The sequence below is a fragment of the Agrilus planipennis genome, unplaced genomic scaffold (genome assembly GCF_000699045.2).
Source record: "Agrilus planipennis isolate EAB-ADULT unplaced genomic scaffold, Apla_2.0 scaffold10, whole genome shotgun sequence".
NCBI lineage: Eukaryota > Metazoa > Arthropoda > Insecta > Coleoptera > Buprestidae > Agrilus > Agrilus planipennis.
Window position 1 is genome coordinate 1191884 of NW_020442465.1, and position 21348 is coordinate 1213231.

The 21348-nt window shown below is 32.0% G+C and overlaps 6 protein-coding genes across 14 annotated transcripts in view; 3 read left to right on the top strand and 3 right to left on the bottom strand.

The window, feature by feature from the left end:
- The window catches only part of LOC108732433 (neuronal PAS domain-containing protein 2), a 45829-nt gene extending 40895 nt beyond the window's left edge, over positions 1 to 4934 (top strand). For both annotated transcript variants that reach the window (XM_025981062.1, XM_018463225.2), the window contains exons 5-8: positions 1723 to 1954; positions 2201 to 2427; positions 2766 to 3197; positions 3666 to 4934. In XM_025981062.1, the coding sequence (XP_025836847.1) occupies positions 1723 to 1954; positions 2201 to 2427; positions 2766 to 3197; positions 3666 to 3719 (945 nt within the window). In that variant the 3' untranslated portion in view covers positions 3720 to 4934. The remainder of the gene's footprint in view (positions 1 to 1722; positions 1955 to 2200; positions 2428 to 2765; positions 3198 to 3665) is intronic.
- A 516-nt stretch (positions 4935 to 5450) lies between these two features.
- On the top strand, positions 5451 to 8477 carry LOC108732438 (peptidoglycan-recognition protein SB2-like). Of its 8 annotated transcripts, none has more exons than XM_018463241.1 (5): positions 5705 to 5781; positions 6793 to 7066; positions 7535 to 7724; positions 7785 to 7895; positions 8032 to 8477. In XM_018463241.1, exons 2-5 carry the CDS (start codon positions 6830 to 6832, stop codon positions 8463 to 8465), a joined length of 972 nt encoding a protein of 323 aa, XP_018318743.1. In that variant the 5' UTR covers positions 5705 to 5781; positions 6793 to 6829; the 3' UTR covers positions 8466 to 8477. The 8 variants fall into 8 exon arrangements, with proteins under 8 accessions (XP_018318745.1, XP_018318743.1, XP_018318747.1 ...); XM_018463239.2 differs by lacking the exon at positions 5705 to 5781 and adding an exon at positions 5798 to 6717; XM_018463240.2 differs by lacking the exon at positions 5705 to 5781 and adding an exon at positions 5798 to 6537 and having other exon boundaries at positions 6598 to 7066.
- Positions 8478 to 9605: 1128 nt separating this feature from the next.
- Positions 9606 to 11916, bottom strand: LOC108732444 (ATP-dependent DNA helicase Q4). The gene is made up of 4 exons (XM_025981066.1): positions 11229 to 11916; positions 10840 to 10979; positions 10323 to 10779; positions 9606 to 10218 (listed from the first exon to the last, which is right to left on the bottom strand). Exons 1-4 carry the CDS (start codon positions 11686 to 11688, stop codon positions 9671 to 9673), a joined length of 1605 nt encoding a protein of 534 aa, XP_025836851.1. The 5' UTR covers positions 11689 to 11916; the 3' UTR covers positions 9606 to 9670.
- On the bottom strand, positions 11907 to 14682 carry LOC112906616 (general transcriptional corepressor trfA-like). The gene is made up of 3 exons (XM_025981064.1): positions 14320 to 14682; positions 12412 to 14260; positions 11907 to 12352 (listed from the first exon to the last, which is right to left on the bottom strand). The coding sequence occupies exons 1-3, from the start codon at positions 14419 to 14421 to the stop codon at positions 11925 to 11927; spliced, it is 2379 nt and encodes a 792-aa protein (XP_025836849.1). The 5' UTR covers positions 14422 to 14682; the 3' UTR covers positions 11907 to 11924.
- Positions 14683 to 14771: 89 nt separating this feature from the next.
- On the top strand, positions 14772 to 16654 carry LOC108732447 (39S ribosomal protein L38, mitochondrial). Its single transcript, XM_018463261.2, has 6 exons — positions 14772 to 15012; positions 15069 to 15224; positions 15282 to 15606; positions 15888 to 16046; positions 16099 to 16235; positions 16303 to 16654. The coding sequence occupies exons 1-6, from the start codon at positions 14871 to 14873 to the stop codon at positions 16593 to 16595; spliced, it is 1212 nt and encodes a 403-aa protein (XP_018318763.1). The 5' UTR covers positions 14772 to 14870; the 3' UTR covers positions 16596 to 16654.
- Positions 16648 to 17511, bottom strand: LOC108732449 (ATP synthase subunit d, mitochondrial). Its single transcript, XM_018463264.2, has 3 exons — positions 17302 to 17511; positions 17009 to 17227; positions 16648 to 16957 (listed from the first exon to the last, which is right to left on the bottom strand). The coding sequence occupies exons 1-3, from the start codon at positions 17418 to 17420 to the stop codon at positions 16774 to 16776; spliced, it is 522 nt and encodes a 173-aa protein (XP_018318766.1). The 5' UTR covers positions 17421 to 17511; the 3' UTR covers positions 16648 to 16773.
- Positions 17512 to 21348: the final 3837 nt, after the last annotated feature.

Sequence of the window (21348 nt, forward strand, 5' to 3'; positions counted from 1 at the left end):
TGTTTTTTATTTTGCAAAATCGATATAAAAATTTAATGTTTACTAACTTGATCTTGACTTACATTTAAACTGCGTATATTTATTACGTGATTCAGTCGTAATATAAAGCATCATAAAAATATCAATAAATCACGGGCGTTTAAATTATTAATAAAGCGATTGCGTAGTGTGTTTTGAACAGTTTAATTTTAGCCGCGGTCGGTAATGCAGAGTACTAGTGGACATTTGTTTTAAATTAAGCAAGCGTTACTGGCTGTAAGAGAAAAAATTTCAATTGGGTATTTAGGTGAAATTGAAATCTGTTATAATCGAATTAACAATAATCTAATTTAATGACAAAATTATAACATTTTTAGGCAATGAAAAACTTCACGAAATTATTAAATAATTCTATTCGCGTAATAGAACTTGCTGTTTATGAATCACTATGCGTTTTGAATACCAATATTATATTGTAGAAGTCATAAAAATAATGCGTTTCAAGTTTTACCTAAACCGTTTTCGTTTCGCACAAAAATTCTTTTTTTCATACAATTTGTATTTGTTGTTATTGTGATTGTTTAAACGTGTAAAATATTTAATTAAAAGATCAAATGGTAATATTGGTAAAGGTCTAGATTATCCCCCCCTCCCCCTTCAGGCAGGGGGGATTGAAAGAGGAGGTCTTACCGAGTAAATCACCATAAAAAGGTCGCGGCGGCCACACCCCCATAAAAAGTTATGGGGTTGCAAAGTTCTGTAATTTTCCAATGTTCATACACTATTGGGATCCGTCAAATGGGAGGAGCCTAAAAACATGGCGCCGATTAGGGAAAATTTATCGTAGTTCCTATAGTGTACCGTGCAATTTCCAAGTTTTTAAATTACGATAAAATGATAAGTATTGACACAATNTAATATACACATTACATTAACATACCCACAAGCATATGAAAATCAACAAAATAATAAACTTTGAGCCCCCATAACTTTTCATGGGGGTGAGACCGCCGCAAAGTTTTTATGGTACAGTGGTGGGGGAGACCTCCTCTTTCAATCCCCCTTGCTAGGGGATAATCTATACCTTTACCGTAATATTTTGTTCAGTTGTCAAAAAGACATTCCAAAATGAACTGTATTTAACTTTAGAAAGGATATTTTGTGATTAATACAAAAAGGGCCAAATTAATGCAACACTTAATTAACATGAGCACATGTTACGCTCACTTATGTTGTAAGCATTTTCAACACAAGGCTGCATTTTGCAATGTTTACTACAAAAGTAAAATTTGTTTAATAACAGTAAAAAGTTTGTCAGATAAGTCATCAGGAATTTCTCCATTCACAAAACCAGTCAACAAAAGGTGAACTGGTCTAAATTTAAAAACAAAACAGTTTATTATTTCAATTTAAACCGAGTTGAGTCTGCTCGCTATTTTTAATCATATAAAATTGTTATGAAAAAGTGTTTCATTCTATAGCGGTTTGAGTACATTTGTATTGTGTTCTTTCTATCTATACATTTTGATTACAAAAAGATTTTCCTAGATAAAAGAGTGTAATGTGCTATTAAACCAAGTTATGTTTGCGTTCACAACGTTCCACAAGTTTAAACTTTGGAAATCGATCATTATCAATATATATATATATTCGTTGACTGTTATACATGTAGTCATGATATATTAATAACTTATAAAAAGACATAAAATGATATTTATATACATATATGTATTTTTTTTACAGTTGCTTATCTTTTTTGTGCGTGTGTATCGACCTGAATTCTACATGGATAGGCTTGTAGAAGCATCCAAAAGTGAATACGTTACCAGACATCTGCTGGATGGTAAAATAGTTTCGTGCGATCAAAGAATATCTCTGGTCGCAGGTTATATGAGTGAAGAAGTGTCCGGGTTATGTGCTTTCAATTTCATGCATCGACAAGATGTGCGGTGGGTCATGATTGCCCTTAGACAAAGTGAGTTCAAAGATATATATCGCAATTTCAGAAATGATTAACATCTACTAAGAATGTATCATGTGACTGTTGGATTAGATTAAAGAAATATATTACATGTTCATTTATTTGGTAGATAGAATGTTTCAAACATTCAGTGCCTTGTCTTAACTCTTATTGTAGTTCTTACTTTTTCAATACTGAAATTCTTTTGATCTCGGCAATTTATTGTGCTCAGACTATGACGTTATTCCTTTTTTTTTTCAGTGTATGATAAAGGTGAAAATAAAGGGATGTCATGCTACAGACTGCTCTCGAAAACTGGTGAATTTATTTATCTAAAAACCTATGGCTATTTGGAGATTGACAGTAGTGGCGTTGTCGAAAGCTTCATTTGCGTTAATTCTTTAACGGACGAAGAAGAAGGCAAAGAATTAACAAAGGAAATGAAACGGAAATATTCTGCCATAATAAAGTCCAACGAAACGAACTTTGTAAGTTTAAGTAAACCCCTAAAGAGCAAAATATCACCATACTCACCATAAGGTCGTCAGTCAATAGAGTTGTTAGACATGAGCTTTCCACTTATTCATATCTTTTGCATTTCCGAAAAAAGAATAGCATGAGTCTAAGTAGTTCTATTACTGAATACATGTCCTTTCATACCACCTTTCTTTATACTTATTGTTCCCTTGTTCTCCTACTTTACTTCAGATATACCTTCATTCCTTAACTATTTTAAACACCTCATTTTTATCAATTTCCTATAACACCACCCATACGAAGACGTGCTCTAAACATATATAAAATAAAGATTTATTTAAATTTTTAGGCAGGCAGAGAAGATGTCGGTGTGCCAGCAGTAGAAGATCCAGCCGAATTAGAAATGGCTGTGGCCCATCTGATCGCCAATCTGCCATCTCCCGGTGGTTCGGAATACTGCTCAACTCCAAGTCCCCCCTGTTCCCTTCCTGCCTTCGAGAGTCAAGACTGTCAAAACATGACTGATACTAGTAATAGTTCGTTAAATCCGTTAGCCATTAAAATAAGTAAACAAGCGTCCAAGAGGCCGCCCCCTAACCACATCGACGTGCAAATGTACAATAAACGAGCAAAAACGACCGACAACGACGTTGACCATGTGAATAATATCGATATCGACCCGGTGGCTGCCACTTCCACATACCAAATGATCAATACCGAAACTCCAGTTCTGTTACCACCACCCACTGCCTACCCTGTACAAGCAGTAACTCAAAACGTGGTAAGTATAAATTTATTTTAAATCAATTGCAATAAAAGCACTAATTAGATTTTTGATTTAAAAAAGGTTACATAAGAATTCCCTTCCTTTTTCCTCTTTTTAGTGAAAAATTGAATGCCCTGTTTTCGTTTTTGTTTCTGAAAATTTGAGAAAAGTTGGGGAAAATCCGGAAGTTCTGTATTTGTTAAAAATTTGTTATGCTTTCGGTACTAAATACTTAAAAAATTAAAAATTGAGCAGTGAACTTTGCAAAAAAGGATTTATATCGAATAAAAAATAAACGCTCGGTTGGAAAACAGTTCCAATGGGGTAATGTGATTAATCTGTAAATAAAGCAGTCCAGGTATACAATTAAAATAATTTGCAACAAGAATTGGAGTTATTTAAATAAGACAACAAAAATGTTTCACAACTTGAATAAAGACGTTTTTGGTCTTAGTGTTGTAATGTTTTTTTGAAATATTACAGAACGTCGAATCTTCATCATACAAACAAAATCACATGATTGGCCACAATATATGACCAGTAATTGATCCTCACAACAGTTCGTTTCCGTACTAGTTAAAGTGTTGACCAATGGAATTATCACCAGATGACTCCTAACGCTGTCCCGTATAAAAAAAACGATGAATTTTTCGAAACTCCAACTGGTCAAAATGGTATAACGAAAATATGGTGCACGCGGCGATTTAATTAATTAAGTAAGGAGTTCGTTTTGAATAGGAAATAGTGATTCTGTGATGGATTAATTCCGTTTTTAAGTTTTCGTTTTTAAATACACTGCACCGATTCTAATGATAATAATTATGATCAGGATGATGATGAGTATGTACTTGGTGGAGTTCGGTATTGGTGTTTTATTCCAACGAGTGTCTTTCGGGTAACGAACCATTCTCGAACCGAAGAAGATGGTGAGAAGGGAAAGGGAGAAACGTTGTCGTCGTCTATCTGTTCGTGCTATAGCGTGTAATGAATTAGAGCAGTCAAGTCCGCTTAATATCAGTCCACCGATCGTTGTCCGTATTTCGTATTCTTTTATTGAAACAAAAAAGCCATTACAGACTGTGTCAGTGTTAATTATTATTTTATCAGCTTGGTTTCATTGGGTTTTCAGTGCTCCTTAACATGAAAGGGTTTTTTTTTAAATAATGTTTTTCCCATTCCATTTTACGTTTTTATTATCCATCATATGATAAAAATGAGGGCAATGGTAAATGTTTCGTTAAACACTCGTTTACACACAGCACCTACATGCATACTCTCATGTACCAAATTTTACCTACAAATTGACATAATAAACGTACATATGTATATTATATATTGAAAGTATATAATATGTAAGTACACGTTTTTGATGCTAACAAAAAGTGTCGTGGCAACAATTTCCATTTCGTTTTTTGGAATAATAAAACAATGATCATTTGCCGTAGTAGTTACGGTGTAATTGTCATTATTTTATTTATGAGATATGTATTTTTCTATTGTAAAACAATTGTCACATAAAGATTAAGATGATGAACTTATAAAAATACAGCTTAGTGTCTCTACCGTTATATCAATTAATTTCTTTTCTGCAACGTGTCAGTTGTTAAGCACTGTTATTGAATATGGCTAGAAAGTTATTTACTCTTCCTTATTTTTTGCAAATTTCTTTTATTCGTATTTATTGCATTACATGGACATATTAAACGTTATATATTATAATTTTGCTTATTTTTTTTTTTTTATTGTTTTAAACAGAAATTTAATAAGCAAATGTAAATGTAAATAACTTTCGTTGCCTTTGCTGAATATACTATACATAATATGTGTATATTTTTGAATTCCATAGCATTTTGTGTTTCATGAATGATTATTTAAATACAGTCATATATCTTGGAAACAAATTCTGAACCCGAATTTTTTCATTAATGAAAATAAGGAAATCCACAACATCTCTTATCCATATTTTCTGCCAAATTTTTTATAAGTAAATACTGTATATTTTAAGCCATCAAAGTGATATTTTTTTATAAATCATTAATTATTATCAAATTATTGTAATGAAATGAATGAGAAATTTCTAATGAGAAAAGTAGTTTTTATGTTCCATTTTGGAATAACTTAAGTAAGTGTTACCATAATGTTGTCATTATCAAAAGAATAAACACTCAAGCTATGTTTTTGTGAAACCTGTTTCATTAAAGGTAATTATTTTAAAAAATACAATTTTTTATTTTTAAACTGTGATCTGCTGTGTGGCATTTAATTTATTAAGTAATATCTGATACTTCAGTTTTGAAAAAGCTTCCTCAACGGAAAAATCAAAAATATTGTTAGATAATAAGTAAGCACTGCTCTCTTTCCAATTATATTTTTAGTTATATATCAAGGCGTAAGCAATGACTAAATACAATTCTGGAAAATTTCGATAGCATTTATTTAGCAAACATGTACACAATAGCTATTGGAATTATCTCTAAAAAACGTCATATCTAGAATGTACAATTTATTGGGTTTTCCCCATAAGAAGTTGTGGTCATACACACGGTGGGTACTTTTTACAGTCAAATACATTGTGAACTGTGATGCAAGAATAAGTAAAGTAAGTAAAAAATATAAGTATTAGTAACCAATGTGCCAGTGCAAAGCTTAACTTATTAAATATTGTGATGTGCCTTGATTTTTATTTACATTTCACTTGCTTATTAATTTTGATTATTAAATAAAGAAAAAACATGTAGGTAGATATAGTTGAATAGTTGATGGTGTGCTATGTATTGTTCAATTGATTTTTATATCTGTAAAAAATGGTGGTGTTTCTCTGGGTTTGAAAGATGTTTTCTTTAAACCAAAGTCTGTTATTTGTCCCGGGTGGATGGTGGTGCTTGATTTATAGATTGTCCATAGTACATGGGTGTGTGTGGTGTTGTGTGGTTAATCTTTTTTGGATTTGGTTATTTGATAAATTATTATTTATTTGCGCATCGTTGTTAGTAACTTGGGATACAGTGCAATTTTTCGAAATGTGGCATACTTATGTAATTATGGCGAAGAATATTGCTTTGATATGTGATGATGTGCTCTTTGTGTAGTAGGTGGAGTTTGTGTTTTCCTTGTAGTAGATACATTCGCTGCCATTTATACCTTTATCTCCGTTTATTCTTGATAAATTCCCAACCAACCAAATTCAAATCTTCCAGCCGCTAAAACTTTACATATCAATCAAATTCATATATGTATTCTCACGCGGCCAGCATCCAAATCTCTTCCAAACGTGACATGCAATTCGTGCAATATGCAGGTGTTAATCTTATCAATGTGATTGTTTAAATTAAAAGTACAGTTTATAACACAAATTGTAAGTATTTATTTATTTATTCACACAGTAACATAGCACTAATAAATTGAGATATTGAAGAACATCATCATCCGGTGAATGCGATACGCGATTGTTAAATGTGTGCAAATTGTGACATAAAAATCATCAAGCAATACAAAATATAAAACGTTTCATACAACTTATTCGCCTTTTAAATATGTAAGTTTAGCACGAATACGTAATCTTATCTCATTTCACGTGTACATAAAAACATTACTTTTTTGCTATTCTCAGTTCGTATTTCAAATCTGATATCACCACAATAAAAATAATGGACGACAGTGAACTTAATGAAAATAATCAAATTCAACAAAAAATGCTCTCTCTTTCTCTCAACGATACAAATTCAATTGAAGGGTGTAAAGTAGAAAAGAATCAAATTGAAAAATGTGTGGAATGGCTTCAAACTGTGAGTGAACAGAGTTCTGAATGTTCCTGTTCTAATTGTTCTACATCAGTTACTGAAGACTCCAGTATTGTAGACGAGTTGTGCTTGATAAATAGTAACGTGAGTGTTTCTACATTTGATAGATTTTTTAATAGTTTGTTATATTATTTTTCTATCTATTTCATAATAATGGAGTTTAATACCTGGAAACTTCGTTAATTCAATTATTATTTATTAATAGATTCAGCCCGTCAGACATTATTTATCTGGTTTTAAATGATTATTTTGATATGTTTAGTATTAGAATAAAGAACCAGTGACTCATAAAAAAACTTTCACTTGTTCTTAATTAATCAACTTGTCTAAAGGTCAGGAATGCAATCGGTTTACTGATAATTATTGGGTAACTAATCTAACTTAATTATTTATTTTAAACAAGGCAATGCGGATTGATTGTATGGGTACTCTTAAAACACAAAGAAAAATTATTAAGGGTGAAACTAATTTTTAAGGCACGGTTTTGTATCGGAGGCACTTTTCTAATTGAGTTTTGAGTGGATATCTACTATTATAGGTCCACATTTTTAGGAGTTGATGACATCTTTGGGAAATTATAGCGATAGTGGTAAATACAGAAACATTGCGATCACTAATTCCAAAAGGGTGCATGTTGGACCCAGTTTTCAATTTAATGCTCCTGTTAATATAATTAAAAATGTATTAAGTATAAATAATTGCGAGAACTCTGAATCTGATGCTAATGACGTTCGCTTGAATGGTATCATCTTCAATTTATAATTAAAATGAATAGAACAAAAGCATCATTTTTTAATTTTAGAAAATAAATATAACGATACAGTTCACATAATCTCTCGTAGAAGTTGGTTAGCACAGCCTCCCCTAGAACCGCATACATTATTGGAAGCTCCAGCAAAATATGTAATAATTTGTAAGTAAATAAAGCATTAATGAATATAAATTTATTTTATATTCAAAGATATTTTAGATAAGGGGTGTATCGAGCTTAATAGCTTAATAAATTCAGGCAATTGTAGGAGTTAATGAATAACAAAATTCATTTTTAGGTCATACCGCAACTGAAGAGGGGTTTTGCGTTTCAGAAAACACGTACGTTATACGTTTAATTCAGGATTTTCACATAGAAGGTAGGAAATGGAATGATATAGGCTACAATTTCTTGGTTGGTAGTGATGGTAAAATATATGAAGGTAGAGGGTTTAATGTTGTCGGGGCACATACTTATCGTTATAATACAGATTCATTTGCCATCGCATTTGTTGGCACTTTTGTAAATAAGTTGCCCCCATCCAAGGCAATAATTGAAGCTCGAAAGCTTATTGCGTTAGGAGTAAACAATGGGGCCATTGCAGAAAATTACTCGTTAGTTGGTCATTGTCAGCTTTCACCTACGAGAAGTCCTGGTGATATGTTATACGAAGAAATAAAAAAATGGGACAATTGGGATTCTTCGAAACAATATTTTAAAAACGGGCGTTAACTTCTTTTTTGTATTTTTTATATGTTTTTGTTTTTCATTTTATTGTTACATTATCATCATTATACATATTTTTTATACTTAGACTGTTTTAAAACTTACATGCTTATATAAAAGTTGAAATTCTTTTACGTTTTTATTTTTTTAATAAGTTTATTCAAACTATTCATGATGAAGCAACAAGGGGAAAATGTAAAGAAAATAAGCAGGTTTTTCTTTTATATTAAAATAGAAGCTTGGCCTTCAAAGGAATTAAGATTCCACTTGTCATGTCGTGTATAAAATATGAAAATAATCGAAATTTGCTAAACTAAAAAGTAAATAATTGATTAGAAAAACAGTTACACTATAAAATACATCAATAATTTTCTTATTTTTAGCACAACGTGGCGTCACTTTTATTCTGGCAAACGTTCGAAAAAATTCGAACAAGATTGTTAAAAATGTGTTTGGAGCGCGGTGCTGTACGGGTGCGAAACATGGGCGGTGAGCGCGACGGAAAAAGAAAGGTTAGAAGCGTTCGAAATGTAGTGTTATCGGCGAATGATGAGGATACCGTGGATAGAGAAGGTTAGAAAGAATAGGTGGACAGAAGACTGTATGGAAGTCAATAAAAAAATAGGCCAGATAGGTCGGTAGAATACCTTCTCAGGCATGAAGGTCTAGTCAGAGACAGAAACAGGAGTTGAGGAGGAGTAGAGGAGAGTCTTAGGACTGACGACCTTATGACGATAATGAATTTGACGTCCACCCTGTAGCTCTGCTCCACTGCTCCCTCAATTTCATGAATCCACGTACATGTATGTATACATAATAGCAAGTAGTAGTAGCAGTAGCAAAGTAGCGTTTGCATAGATCGCAGGTACATGTGCTATATTAATATGAAATTAAAGCTCTCGATAGTCTACGTACATTAAAAAGAAATTACGGGATGACTAACTGCACGATTTACGCGTGTGTGACTAAAATGTGCAACATAGGAACACATGTATTACGCGAAAATCTCAAGTTCTTGTAGATGAGCATTTCGTTAACTAAAGGTATCTACATGTGTGGAAAACTTCAAATCATCAAAAATATCAATCGTAATTAAAAGTGAATGTACCCTTTGATTATCACTATATACGCAGATCAAAACAGAACTAATTGAAATATAAACTTTATTAAAATCCATATAAACAAAATCCTGGTCATTAATTACAATTCAATTAAAAACAATCAGTTCCCGCTTTCATTCTAAGAATTTCTTTAGTTACAATCTCGCAAACAATATTAAAATCGCTTCTGAGATGCGTCCTCCAAAATCCGCAACGTCCCCATTGAAATGCAGGATAATTTGGACTTTGGATTCCGTGAAAAATTCTAGCAATTGCCCGTCCAGTGAAATTTTCGTCGCTATATTTATTAATCAAAGCCCTGGCATCCGAAGCTATACGATCTATGTCGACTGGTTCTGGTTCTGTCTCCGGTAAATTTTCTAACGGCGCAGATTTATTAAAATAATCACATATTGAATCCTTAAGAGGATGATCCAAAACAGGTGCAGATTTTACCGAAGGCACCGCGATCGAAGCCAATGCATTCTGGACACTTTTTATTTGTAGAAGAGCTGTTTTCTCTTGTTCTTGAACTCTTTGGGAAAGATATTCTAGAGCTTCATCGAGCTCGTTATCAGACAAATTTCCAGGAGCAAGAACACGAAAACCCAAATTTGTAAATTGGACATTCAGTTTTGATCTTGTTGGCTGATTATTGACTGAAACAATTAACGACGCCGTTTATAAAAAAATAAAGATAAAGGAAATAAATTAAAATATTTGAACAGAAATTCTCAAGTTGAAGTCGATTTTTTTTACTAACCTGTTACCCATTCTAGATTCTTCAGTTTATGCTTACAAATGCCACTATCCCAACCGATTGCAGCTGCCACGTCAACAACTGGAAATTCGAAAATGTTTCCTTTAATTTTATCTTTGTGTAAAGCCAAAGCCATTGCGAGAGGAATGCAATCTTTGGATGCGTGGGCAATGACATTTACTCCACCATAAGAAACGAGTTTACAATTAATGTAAACGTGGCTTAATGTTTCGATAAACTTTTTCTTGTGTAATTCCAAGTAACACAACAGGGTTTCTATGTTTTCTTCGGGGACGTCGAGAGCCGCTACCGTTTCCTGAATAGAAAATGCCACTTCATGCTTGGTACATTGACCTTTACACGAACAGGGGACGAAAACTCGTTGAAGAAGTTTTCGTATGGCATGACGGTCGACGGTATTTGCGTAAACGTGACGGCGTAATTCGAACTCGTCGTTGCTCTTGAAAAATTAATATTGTAGTACTATTTATCTATTTATTATACGTTAATGTAACTTTACCTCCGAGTTCAAAAACAAATGACAGAAAGATGGTAAACCATCCCTACCAGCTCGTCCTACTTCTTGAACATAACTTTCTATGCTGCTGGGCATGTTGTAGTGAATAACAGATCTAATATCGCTTTTATTTATACCCATTCCTAATAAAATTGTCATTAGTATTAGTATTTTCGATAGACATTATATTTTAACGTTTGAATAAATAGAAAAACGTTACTCCAAAAGTGCAGTAGTCTTGAATTTAACAGAATATAAGACAAACGGGTTAACAAAAGTAGAGGGGGATTGTAGGGGTTATGTGCCTCCTCCCAAAAAGTTAAACTGATAATATTTCGGACTATATTTTCTATTGAAAAGTGTCAAGAAATAAAGAGAACGGAAATGCTTACCAAAAGCCACAGTAGCGACAACAATCCTCAATTCACCATTCATGAAAGCTTTCTGAATTGATTTCCTTCGTGCTGCCGATAATCCTGCGTGATACGCTTCTGCACAATCGCTGTACCGTTTCCGTTTCCTCCCACTTTCTGTTGGCTCCCTTAAACTGGTCCTGACCAGTGTAGCCACACGTTCACATTCTTCTCTTCTCGTACAATAGACGATAATACTTTTACATTCGGCAAACTTTTCGGTAGACAGTAAGTGTAAGAGGGCGCTATCCCTGTTAACGTCACGAGATACCGATAAATTAAGATTTTTTGGTAACGGGATCTCACTCACGACACCGTCTTTACCATCAGGTATACGAAGATGTTCGATTATACTCTCGCACGTGGCTCGGGTAGCAGTGGCCGTTAAACCAAGCAATGTTTTTATACCGAAGCGTTCACGCAATACGCGACATATCATTAGATAAGAAGGGCGAAAGTTGTGTGACCATTGGGACACACAATGGACTTCGTCTATACACGCAAACGCTATTGGTGGAAGTTTCCGGAGTAGAGTACCTAATCCTGGATAAACAACTGGTTTCAGAAATGTATTTGGAAAGATATATAGGCAATTTAAAATAATATATATTATCGAGACATAAGGCGTTGATTTAAAAAGGAATGATGCTACAGTTAAATAATTTAAAGAAACAATTAATGGCAGATGATACTTTGATAAAATTTCAAATTACACATACCGGTAGACTTTTCCCCAGCAACTATCGCTTCTGGTGAAACTAATAATACATCTAACTCCCCAGAGTCGATAGCAGCTTGTACTTTCTCTTTCTGTGTTTTCGTTTGTCCCGTGTGAAGACAAGCGGCCTTCAGAAAGTGCGGCACACCCTGCACTTGATCTTCCATTAAAGATACTAACGGCGACACCACAAGGGTGATGCATGGTTCTCTTTTAGAATATAAGTAAGCCGGTAATTGGTAACACAAACTTTTGCCAGCGCCTGTACTTAAAGTAACTAATGTCGAAAGACCTGATAAAATTCTCATTACTGCCTTTTCTTGGCCAACGCGAAATTTCGAAAAGCCAAATTTTGTCAACGCTTTGAATACTTCCTGAGGAGTTTCTGAAAATAAAAATAATCTGCCCTAAAATACTTTTGCATTATTTCTCTTCCATTCATACCTATAATTTTTCCATCGTCCAATTTATAAAACGATTCCACAAATTTTGTGTTGTCGATATATTTCTTCAAATCGACCTTTCGAACTTCTTCTTCCAACTTGTCCAGTTCCTTTAAAAATTCAATGGGTAAGTTATCTTCAAAATCATCTGCGTCATCACATTCGTTGTTTATTCCTTCTTCTGTTAAGACGTTCTGATTAGATTCTGAACTTTTGTTACTGCGATAATTTTCAAAATTTGGTGTTCTAATTATCAATGTACTAGTTCTTGCCATTTCGGTCGCTTCTTCTAATGTAGGACACACGCATTCTTCAGTGTCAGCTTCCAAAGGTAACAATTCTTCACCTTTCTTGTTCGGACATTTTCTAGCCCAATGCCCTGATTCGCCGCAAGTGAAGCACATTTGACGATCAGTAGAACAATTGTTAGTAACTACTCCATACAGTTCTTTTTTCTTGTCCTTCCACTGCTTTTTTTTAATTTTGCTGAAGTTTGTATTCTTTTTGCCACGGACAAATATTTTCTTTTTTAAATTTAAGGAAATATAATTTTCGTTCAGCTTTCCAGACTCTATTTTATTCAAAAGTTTACGTTCAGCAACTGATTCTTTCACAGAATCTATTTGTTTTGAATTGCTCAGTCCTTCAACTGGCAATTTGTTTCTTTTTAAATCTTTATTTACAATTATGGCAGATGAAATTACTTTTTTTACATTTTCTATTCTAGGATTTGAACTTATCCTGGTTTGTACTGAATATTCTAACTCGTAATTGTCGTTTTTAGCCACGCTAAACTCTTTTGATTTATTTACTCCTTTTTTATCTGAAGCGATACAATGCCTCTTTTTGTTTATTTTTTCTTTCTTTTCTTCATGGGACGATTCATCATCTGATTTAAAGATGTATTGATCATCTTCTTCATCACTACTTTCTTTAAAACTAACTAATTTTATTTTACGAGATGTATGCCTTAATTTTGTATTTTTGTCTGTAACTGTCAACTCATTGGGATTAAAATTTTCAGATACATTTACATTTTTTTGTGAACTATTAGTGGCTTCTATACTTCTTTCTGTTTCGATGTTTTTACTTGATGATTCTTTCCTACAACTGGAAAGTTTATTTGTAATAATTTTTGACTTTTTTACAACATGCAAAGCCTCTTCTTCATCTGACTCTGCAATAACATCATCACTATTATAGTCAGTGTTTTCTTTTTCACTATTACTTTGTAGTTCAGGTAACACTATTCTATTTAACCAGTCTTTATCAACTGTTTCCCTTTGCCTGTAATTATTACTTAGTATACTCTGAATAATATTTGTTGATTTAATTTCCAAAGGCTTTTGAAATATTGTACATTTTGAAAGAATAGGATCGTTATTACAATTATTATCATTATGAGTGCAGTCTCTTCCTTGAAAACAATTTTGAAAATCAACTGGATTAGGCTGAGACAAAGATTTTTCTTCATTTAAATTATTTTCACTTTTCCTTTTATTAAATGATAACGACTTTCGTTGAAATCTCCTTAGTGGTTTTGCATTTTTTAACAACTTCTCAGTAAATGAAGATTTCAAATTTGTAGAATTCTTTTCCTTTTGTACTTCCTTTTCTTTCTTAAGTAAATGATTACCCCAAACTTTATTATTCTGGGAATTATCATTTGTAGAATTGGAAATATTTTCTTCTAGCTCACTAGTAGAAACTTTACTTTCAGGTATTGAGGATGAATCTTCATCAGAAAATAAATCCACATCTTGTAAACTTTTTTCGAGAGCAGCAGTCTTTAGATGAAAATATGTTTTGTATGCTTCTCGTATGTCTTTATCAGCTTCCCTAATATCTAACTAATGTTCAAATTCCATTGAAATCAATTACTTCTATTACTTTTAAAAAATTATCTTACCTTGGATGGAATTCTACCGTGTTGTTTTTTAAATTGATGTTCCCATAATTTTACTTTATATTTACATTTATCGTAAATGGTAGAATCGTGAATATCATCCATTAAAAACAGTAAACAATTAAACAAACACAAAATTAAATAAAAAGCACAAATTCTAGCACTAATTATGCATATTTGTAATTTTTTAGGTTAAAACGTTTATTAGTTTGAAGTTTAAATTATAGTGTGTCTAGATGTCCATGTAACCTGTAACGGCTTATGATTAATACGATTAAGAATTATTAATTACGATTTATTCTAATAATAGGACACCAAATTTTAATATAATCACTGCATTAATATTTTCTTTACAACAATCAAAGTATCATTAATTTTTATTGTATTTAATATGAAGTTTGGTAATGTAGCTACATATTAAGACTATGGTAATTGCTAGAGTATATGTCTATGTCTATGAACATAGATAATAGGTCTATGAAGTAAATATAACCTCTTTTAAGATCATTTATGTGGTTGGTTGTAAAGAATTGTGAATTAATAAATATATTGTAATGATTTCTAATAGTTGTAAGCTGTTAAATGCTAATTTTAATTCGAAATTGTGCAGCACTATTTGTGTATCTGTAAGGCATGGCCATCATATGAGAGGAAAACCACCAGGTGTTGCAAGAACATTAGAGCAACGATTAGCCGGTTTGTTTTTTAATTTATACGTATTTACCTCGTAACAACGTTATTATTGATTGTAGAAATCAATTACAAAGATCCCAAATTGTATTATAAAGTAGACATAGGTTTACCCCATCGGTCTTATTCTGTCGGAGAAGAACGTAGAAAAAGAATGGCATTTCTCAAAGCTAGAAGAAATGATCCACAATTTCAAAAATTATCGAAGTCAAAAAATTGTGAGTAGATATTTTATTCTGGTTCAAGCAAAGTTCTCTCTAAGATGGTAATTTAAGGGTTGATAAAACTCGATGAAGTTAAGAGTGTCGGTGCTAATGGTGCAGCTCAGTATCAGTTAAAAGAAATTGCTACACATTTTAGTATATTTGATCATTTATTTGGGGATGCTTACTTTGTTCCTCGAGTTCCATTACAAGTTCAATATTCTTTTGACTCTGCTGTGTTACCTGTTTATTCAGGAAATGTTATTAAACCTTCTGAAGCTGCAAAGAAGCCAATTGTTAATTATGATGCTAATGATGGTACTTTGTGGTCAGTTTTATTAACATGCCCAGATGGTAATTTCACAGAGCAGAATGCAGAGTATATTCACTGGTTTGTGTGAGTAAATTTCGATTAGTTGCTACAAATTGGTAAATTAAGATCATCACGAAAAACGTTTTATATTTTGAAAATAAATGTTCATACCTTACTCATTTAGTACAGGTACACAGTAGGTAATACTTTAAGATAAATGAAATTGACATGTTATGATTTTTGCTTGAATTTGAACAGATATATAGTTGCATAATGTTTTCTAAAACGCTTAAATTTCGAAAATAAACAATTTTTACAGTGAGGGTAATTCGATTTAGCGTTTGATATTTTACTGAAATTTTCAGAGGGAATATTCCTGGGAACAAGATAACAGATGGTGAAACTGTTGTTGAGTATTTACAACCTATTCCTCCTAAGGGTACTGGCTTCCACAGATACATATTTATTTTGTACAAACAGGAAAAGCTATTGGATTTTTCCTCTTATAAAATTAATGGGCCAGGGTAAATATAAACAGATTTGTCATTGTTTATTAACTTAAGATTTGTGTTGCAGTTTAACATTAGCAGAAAGAAATTTTAAAACTTATGACTTCTATAAAGAAAGGCAAGATGACATAACTCCTGCAGGATTAGCTTTTTTCCAGTCTGATTGGGACAAAAGTCTAAAAGACTTTTTTCACAATAAATTGAGTACGTGTATAATATAATTTGGACATATTGTAATATTTTTGTTCTTATTTTTTTTTTTTTGTAACAGATATGAGAGAGCCAATATTTGAATATGATTTCCCTCCTCCTTATATCAGACCTCAAGAGTGGTTTCCCAAAAGAAAACCTTTTAACATATACATGGACAAATACAGAGATCCTAAACAAATTAATAAAGAATTTTTGGAAAGGAAATTAAAAAATGTACACCCTTTCAAAGCCCCACCTCCACCTTTACCATATCCAAATGCTAGGTATTTTGAGGGATATGTTCCATCATGGTTGAAAGAAGAAATTAGGAAATCTAGATTAGGCTGGGGCCGAATAAATGATATCAAATAATTATGCAATTCCTGAAAAGGTACAAATACAAATTTTTAATAAAATTGTTTTATGGATTATATGTAATTTATTTTTCAATCATGAAACAGAAAAATGAATACATCCTTTAAATAACTTTCAATCTTAATCAATTAATACGTAATATTTAAAAACTGCTAAATGTTTTACAAATGAATATCTAGTGTCCTGATTGAGGAGCATCTTTATCCACATAGCCTGGTTGTTCCTCAGGGTTATGCGGCCAGAATGTTGGCTTATTAAGAGGATCAATAGCAATATCTGGGTAAGCATCTTTGAAATCTTCCATAGTCATTTGATCAAATGGTAAGAGGGAAAGCAAATGATCAATCTGTTTCTTATATCTGAAACATTAAAAATTTGAAAATGAATTATTCACAACCAGTAGAACTTACTCAGCAATTCGTGCATTAGATTCGGTCTTAATGTTCTGAATTTCAACTTGAAGTTGTTTTTCTTGCTCAGTAATTTTACTAGTTACTGTATCTGGAGGATAAGGGACTTTTAATGTTTCATACTGCTTTCGGAAGTCTGCAACTAGTCCAGGCAAATGAATGTTTTTTTCATAACTAGTCCAGTCGATTTTCGGTGGCTCCTCTGGGTAAGCAAGAACCCTAAGATCGTTTTAGAATATTAACCTTTTGACAAAAAAAATTGTTATGTAATACTTAAAATATTGGTTACGTACCGCGATAGGTAACCCTCGGAAAGAACTTTGAACATATTAAACTGCTGCTTTTGATGAGGAGGCACCCTTTCGGCTAAAGCACTCCAATTAAATGCTTTTGGTATTAATCGTTTGGACATTATTATATTTTTTAATCTCTAATTACACTAAAATGATGCAGGAAGGATTGACAAAAGTTGTGGGGTTATGTAATTGACGGCTACCTGTCAAAGAAATTAAATGATCATTTCAACTGTGTCTAGACGAGCGAATGCACTAAGCTTGCAGTATTTGATTTACATTATTTCATACAGTAACTGTACCATTCTAAAAACTTAAAGACACTCTAAGTACTACTTTATTTAGCACACTTAATGTTTTTATAGTAATATTTTGTAAGAGAGGATAGTAATAATTTATTTTGGTTTATTATATCCTGTTACTTTAGTTACCACTAATAAATGCCACGTCCTTGAAATTGCAGATGTGAGAGCTTCAACTTCAAGATGTATGTGCGAGTGTGATCAAAAGTGATCAAAACAATCCTCAAAATGGCAGCTTGGGATTATTAAAAATATACAAGTTACAGTCTTAAAAACGAGTTAGTTTTAATTTTGATTTATGTGCTTTTGGAGCTTAAGCAAGAAGAAACTCTCATCATTTAGGTTGTTATGGTAAGTGTTTCTAAAATAGTTGTATTTTTACTTTGCTACAGCAAGGGGTAACACTCATGTATGCCTGTAACAAATGTGTATATAGTTAACTGAGTTATTATTGTTCAATAAAGCTCAGTCACTATTCGCTATTAATGACTTGAGTATGTGTAAAGAATGTTTGTAATAATTAATTTTTTTTTTAACTATAATTGCTATAGGTTTATCTTCAATGCAACTGTTCATAATAAGCAGTTTTGCCCATTTAATAAATAACGTACTAATTATATAATTTGCGTGGGATGAATGAAGGTTAAATTATTTTTTTAACTTTTTAGAAATTGAGTATTTTGCATATATAAAAGGGAGTATGATAACAACAGCCTCTTTTATACCTGATCTGTATTGTTCTTACTTGAACAGTAATGAAAATGTCTGTGACTGTTTTGTATTTTTTATATACTTTTATTTTCTTTTAGAAAACGAATGTGCATTTTCCTAACTTAAAATAATTTCTAGTGTGGCTGTCTGCATGAGTAGACATACCTACCTACCTATTTGAACAGAATAGGTTTTTGTATCTAAATATTAACAGATATATCTGTGTAATAGGGTTATATAGGTAGATACTTATTTTATGAATCATAACTTGAAATTTTGTAATAGATCCTATCTGAATCTTAATTGATTTTAAAGGATCTCATTTCTTTTTCTTCCCAATTTGTAAGGGAATGCGCGTACATGATTATGATTTTATTAATAGTTTTTATATTATTTGTCCATTTTTCCAAGTTTAAAATTAATATAATAAGGAAATCAAGTTAATTGTTTACAAGGAATAGTTTCGTGTAACATTTGATCCTTTAATGGTAACTTCCCTAGTATGTGACGTTAGTTTATGCCATCTATTGAAGTTTTACAAAACTTAATCAAAGTGTTGTGGTCTTAAATTCGTTAGATGGCGCTAATTTTAATGTTTAAATAAGTAACTCTACAGCCGAAGGCATTAAAACACTTATTGCTATTATCGTTTATCAAAATTTAAAAAGTTTATAAACACGGAAATAAAACAGGTACCATTTTGAAGGCATTACCGAGTACTAATGATGATATCTTAATTAAGCTGGGCCGATAATTATAACAAAAGAAAAGATGAAAATAGTACTACTTAGTATGCAGTTGTACCTATCTTCAAATATAACAGACACGTTACTGTAAAGAGAAAAGTAAAAAAACAATTTGTTGACGAGATAATTCGTAAAAAAAAGTTGAGTGGTTCTATTGAGTAGTTATTAGTTGTTAATACAAACCTGACGTTTGTTTAATGTTTAAGGGAAATTAACAAATGCGGACTGTATTTTGATAATAAAAAGTACTTCAGATGTAATGGAAGTCACTATCTGCTTAAAGCAGCATGTTAGTAAAACATGCCAGCTTTGTCTACAATAACAATATTCATATTGTACGATAGGACTTCGTCACTAACATGGTCTTTGAGACAGGAAGTTGTGTATTAGTATTTAAACGTTTTTTTGGGGACTTTTGACAAAAATTTAATCAGTGGATTAAAACACTTCATTTAGTTTGTTTATTTATTGTACTTATTAAATATGTGCCTATATGTGTACATACGTGAATACTATCATTATTTTGTAATGACAATGACAAAGAACGCTTTGTTGGAAGTGATAAAATAACTTCTTATTTCTTAGCATCGTGTGTACCATAGCCAGTCTGTCTTCTCTTTGTTTGCATTGTAGTATGCTTTAAAAGTTTAAAACGATTTTAATCACACTTTACATTTGTGTAGAAGGGGTGGGACACAAAAGAATGCTTGATACACAAAATACTGGAAGACTATTTATTAGAGCAAAAACTACAATAAAAATTTTATAGGAATTCATGTAAGAAAGTACCTACACGAGTTTCCTTGTTACCTAATGTTTATTACCCATGTTTATTTATAAGGCTATATAAAAACAATGTAACGAAATGCTTTTTAAATTTTTTAAATTAAAAAATACCTCGGTTACATTTCAAATTAGTAGTACCTATTTAGGTGCATAGAGATTCGTTTATTTCTTGATACTTTTTTCATTTTTTTTTGTTTAATTTTAACTTTAATATATTGAAATTTAGATACTGCACCTAAATCGCTTTTTTTGAGGAAGCAAACAAAACTTTATATCTCTTAATTTTTTGTGATGTACATAACGGGATTATAGTGTCTTAATAAGTACTTTGGTAATTAAAGAAGACAATAAACATGGCGACAAGATAAAAACTTCCTGGTATATAGTTCGATATTTGTTAACAAACAATGGGCATAATTAGTAATTATAGTTTTCTGGACACGTGTGGTGTTCGACAAAATTTCGAATGAATCATTAGGAACAGTTTTGATACCGTAATTTATCGACATAATAGAAAGTAAAGTAATAACATAGAATTACAATAATATCACTTTCATAGACTAGGACTACAGATACAGTCGCACTTTAACCCTCTAAATCTTTTCCAACTCGAATAATTGTTCCTTTAACATGTATTTGTTGATTTGATTATTTTCAAACTCTTAACTCAAACTTCTCCATTCCTTTAACTGCAAATTTTCTCTAATTCGAGATTCGTAGTAGGAAAAGGCAACACGAACGAAGTAGCTTATATTAACCAGTTATGTGTAGAAATTGTACCTATTGTTCTTTTACAGCATTCAAATTCAGTAATAATTGTTTTTAAAGAAAATTTTCTAACAATATTCAAGTTTGTATTGTTTTGTTTTTATACTATCTACGTGCCGTTTATTATACTCACCTGTTTGCATCCACAATCATTATGTTTTATGTTCATATTCTTTCAATGTTTCATGTAGGATTGTACGTACAGAATATAAACGCACCCGGATATAGTGTATATGTAAACAGGGTGATTGTTAAAGTGTGGTAAAAAGAACTTGATTCAAATGTAAATCCCAAAATCGGCCATTGCCTGAAATGATTATCCACAACACAACTAATTCAGTTGCATATATGATTCACTTTCATTATCATCATAGGGTTGTCAGTCCTAAAAAGACTGGTTGGACGGGAAGAAAACTATAACATCCCATATCCTTAACTATTTGTGAACAGTAACCCGATATAGATCTACCTCTACTCCTCTCAACTCCAGATTTACACCATTAACAATCTTTTTCGAATTTCTAAACGTTCGCGAGCATAGGATTGACTTTTTTGTAAAAGAGTTTCAACCCTGCGCTATCTTTTGCTCCTTACTGCTCCTTCCATCCGATTTCCTGAAAATCCTGCGCTATCTTTTGTTTTATATCTCTACTGCTCCTTCCATCCGATTTCCTGAAAATCCTGCGCTATCTTTTTTTTTATATCTCTACTGTTCCTTCCATCCTGAATTATCC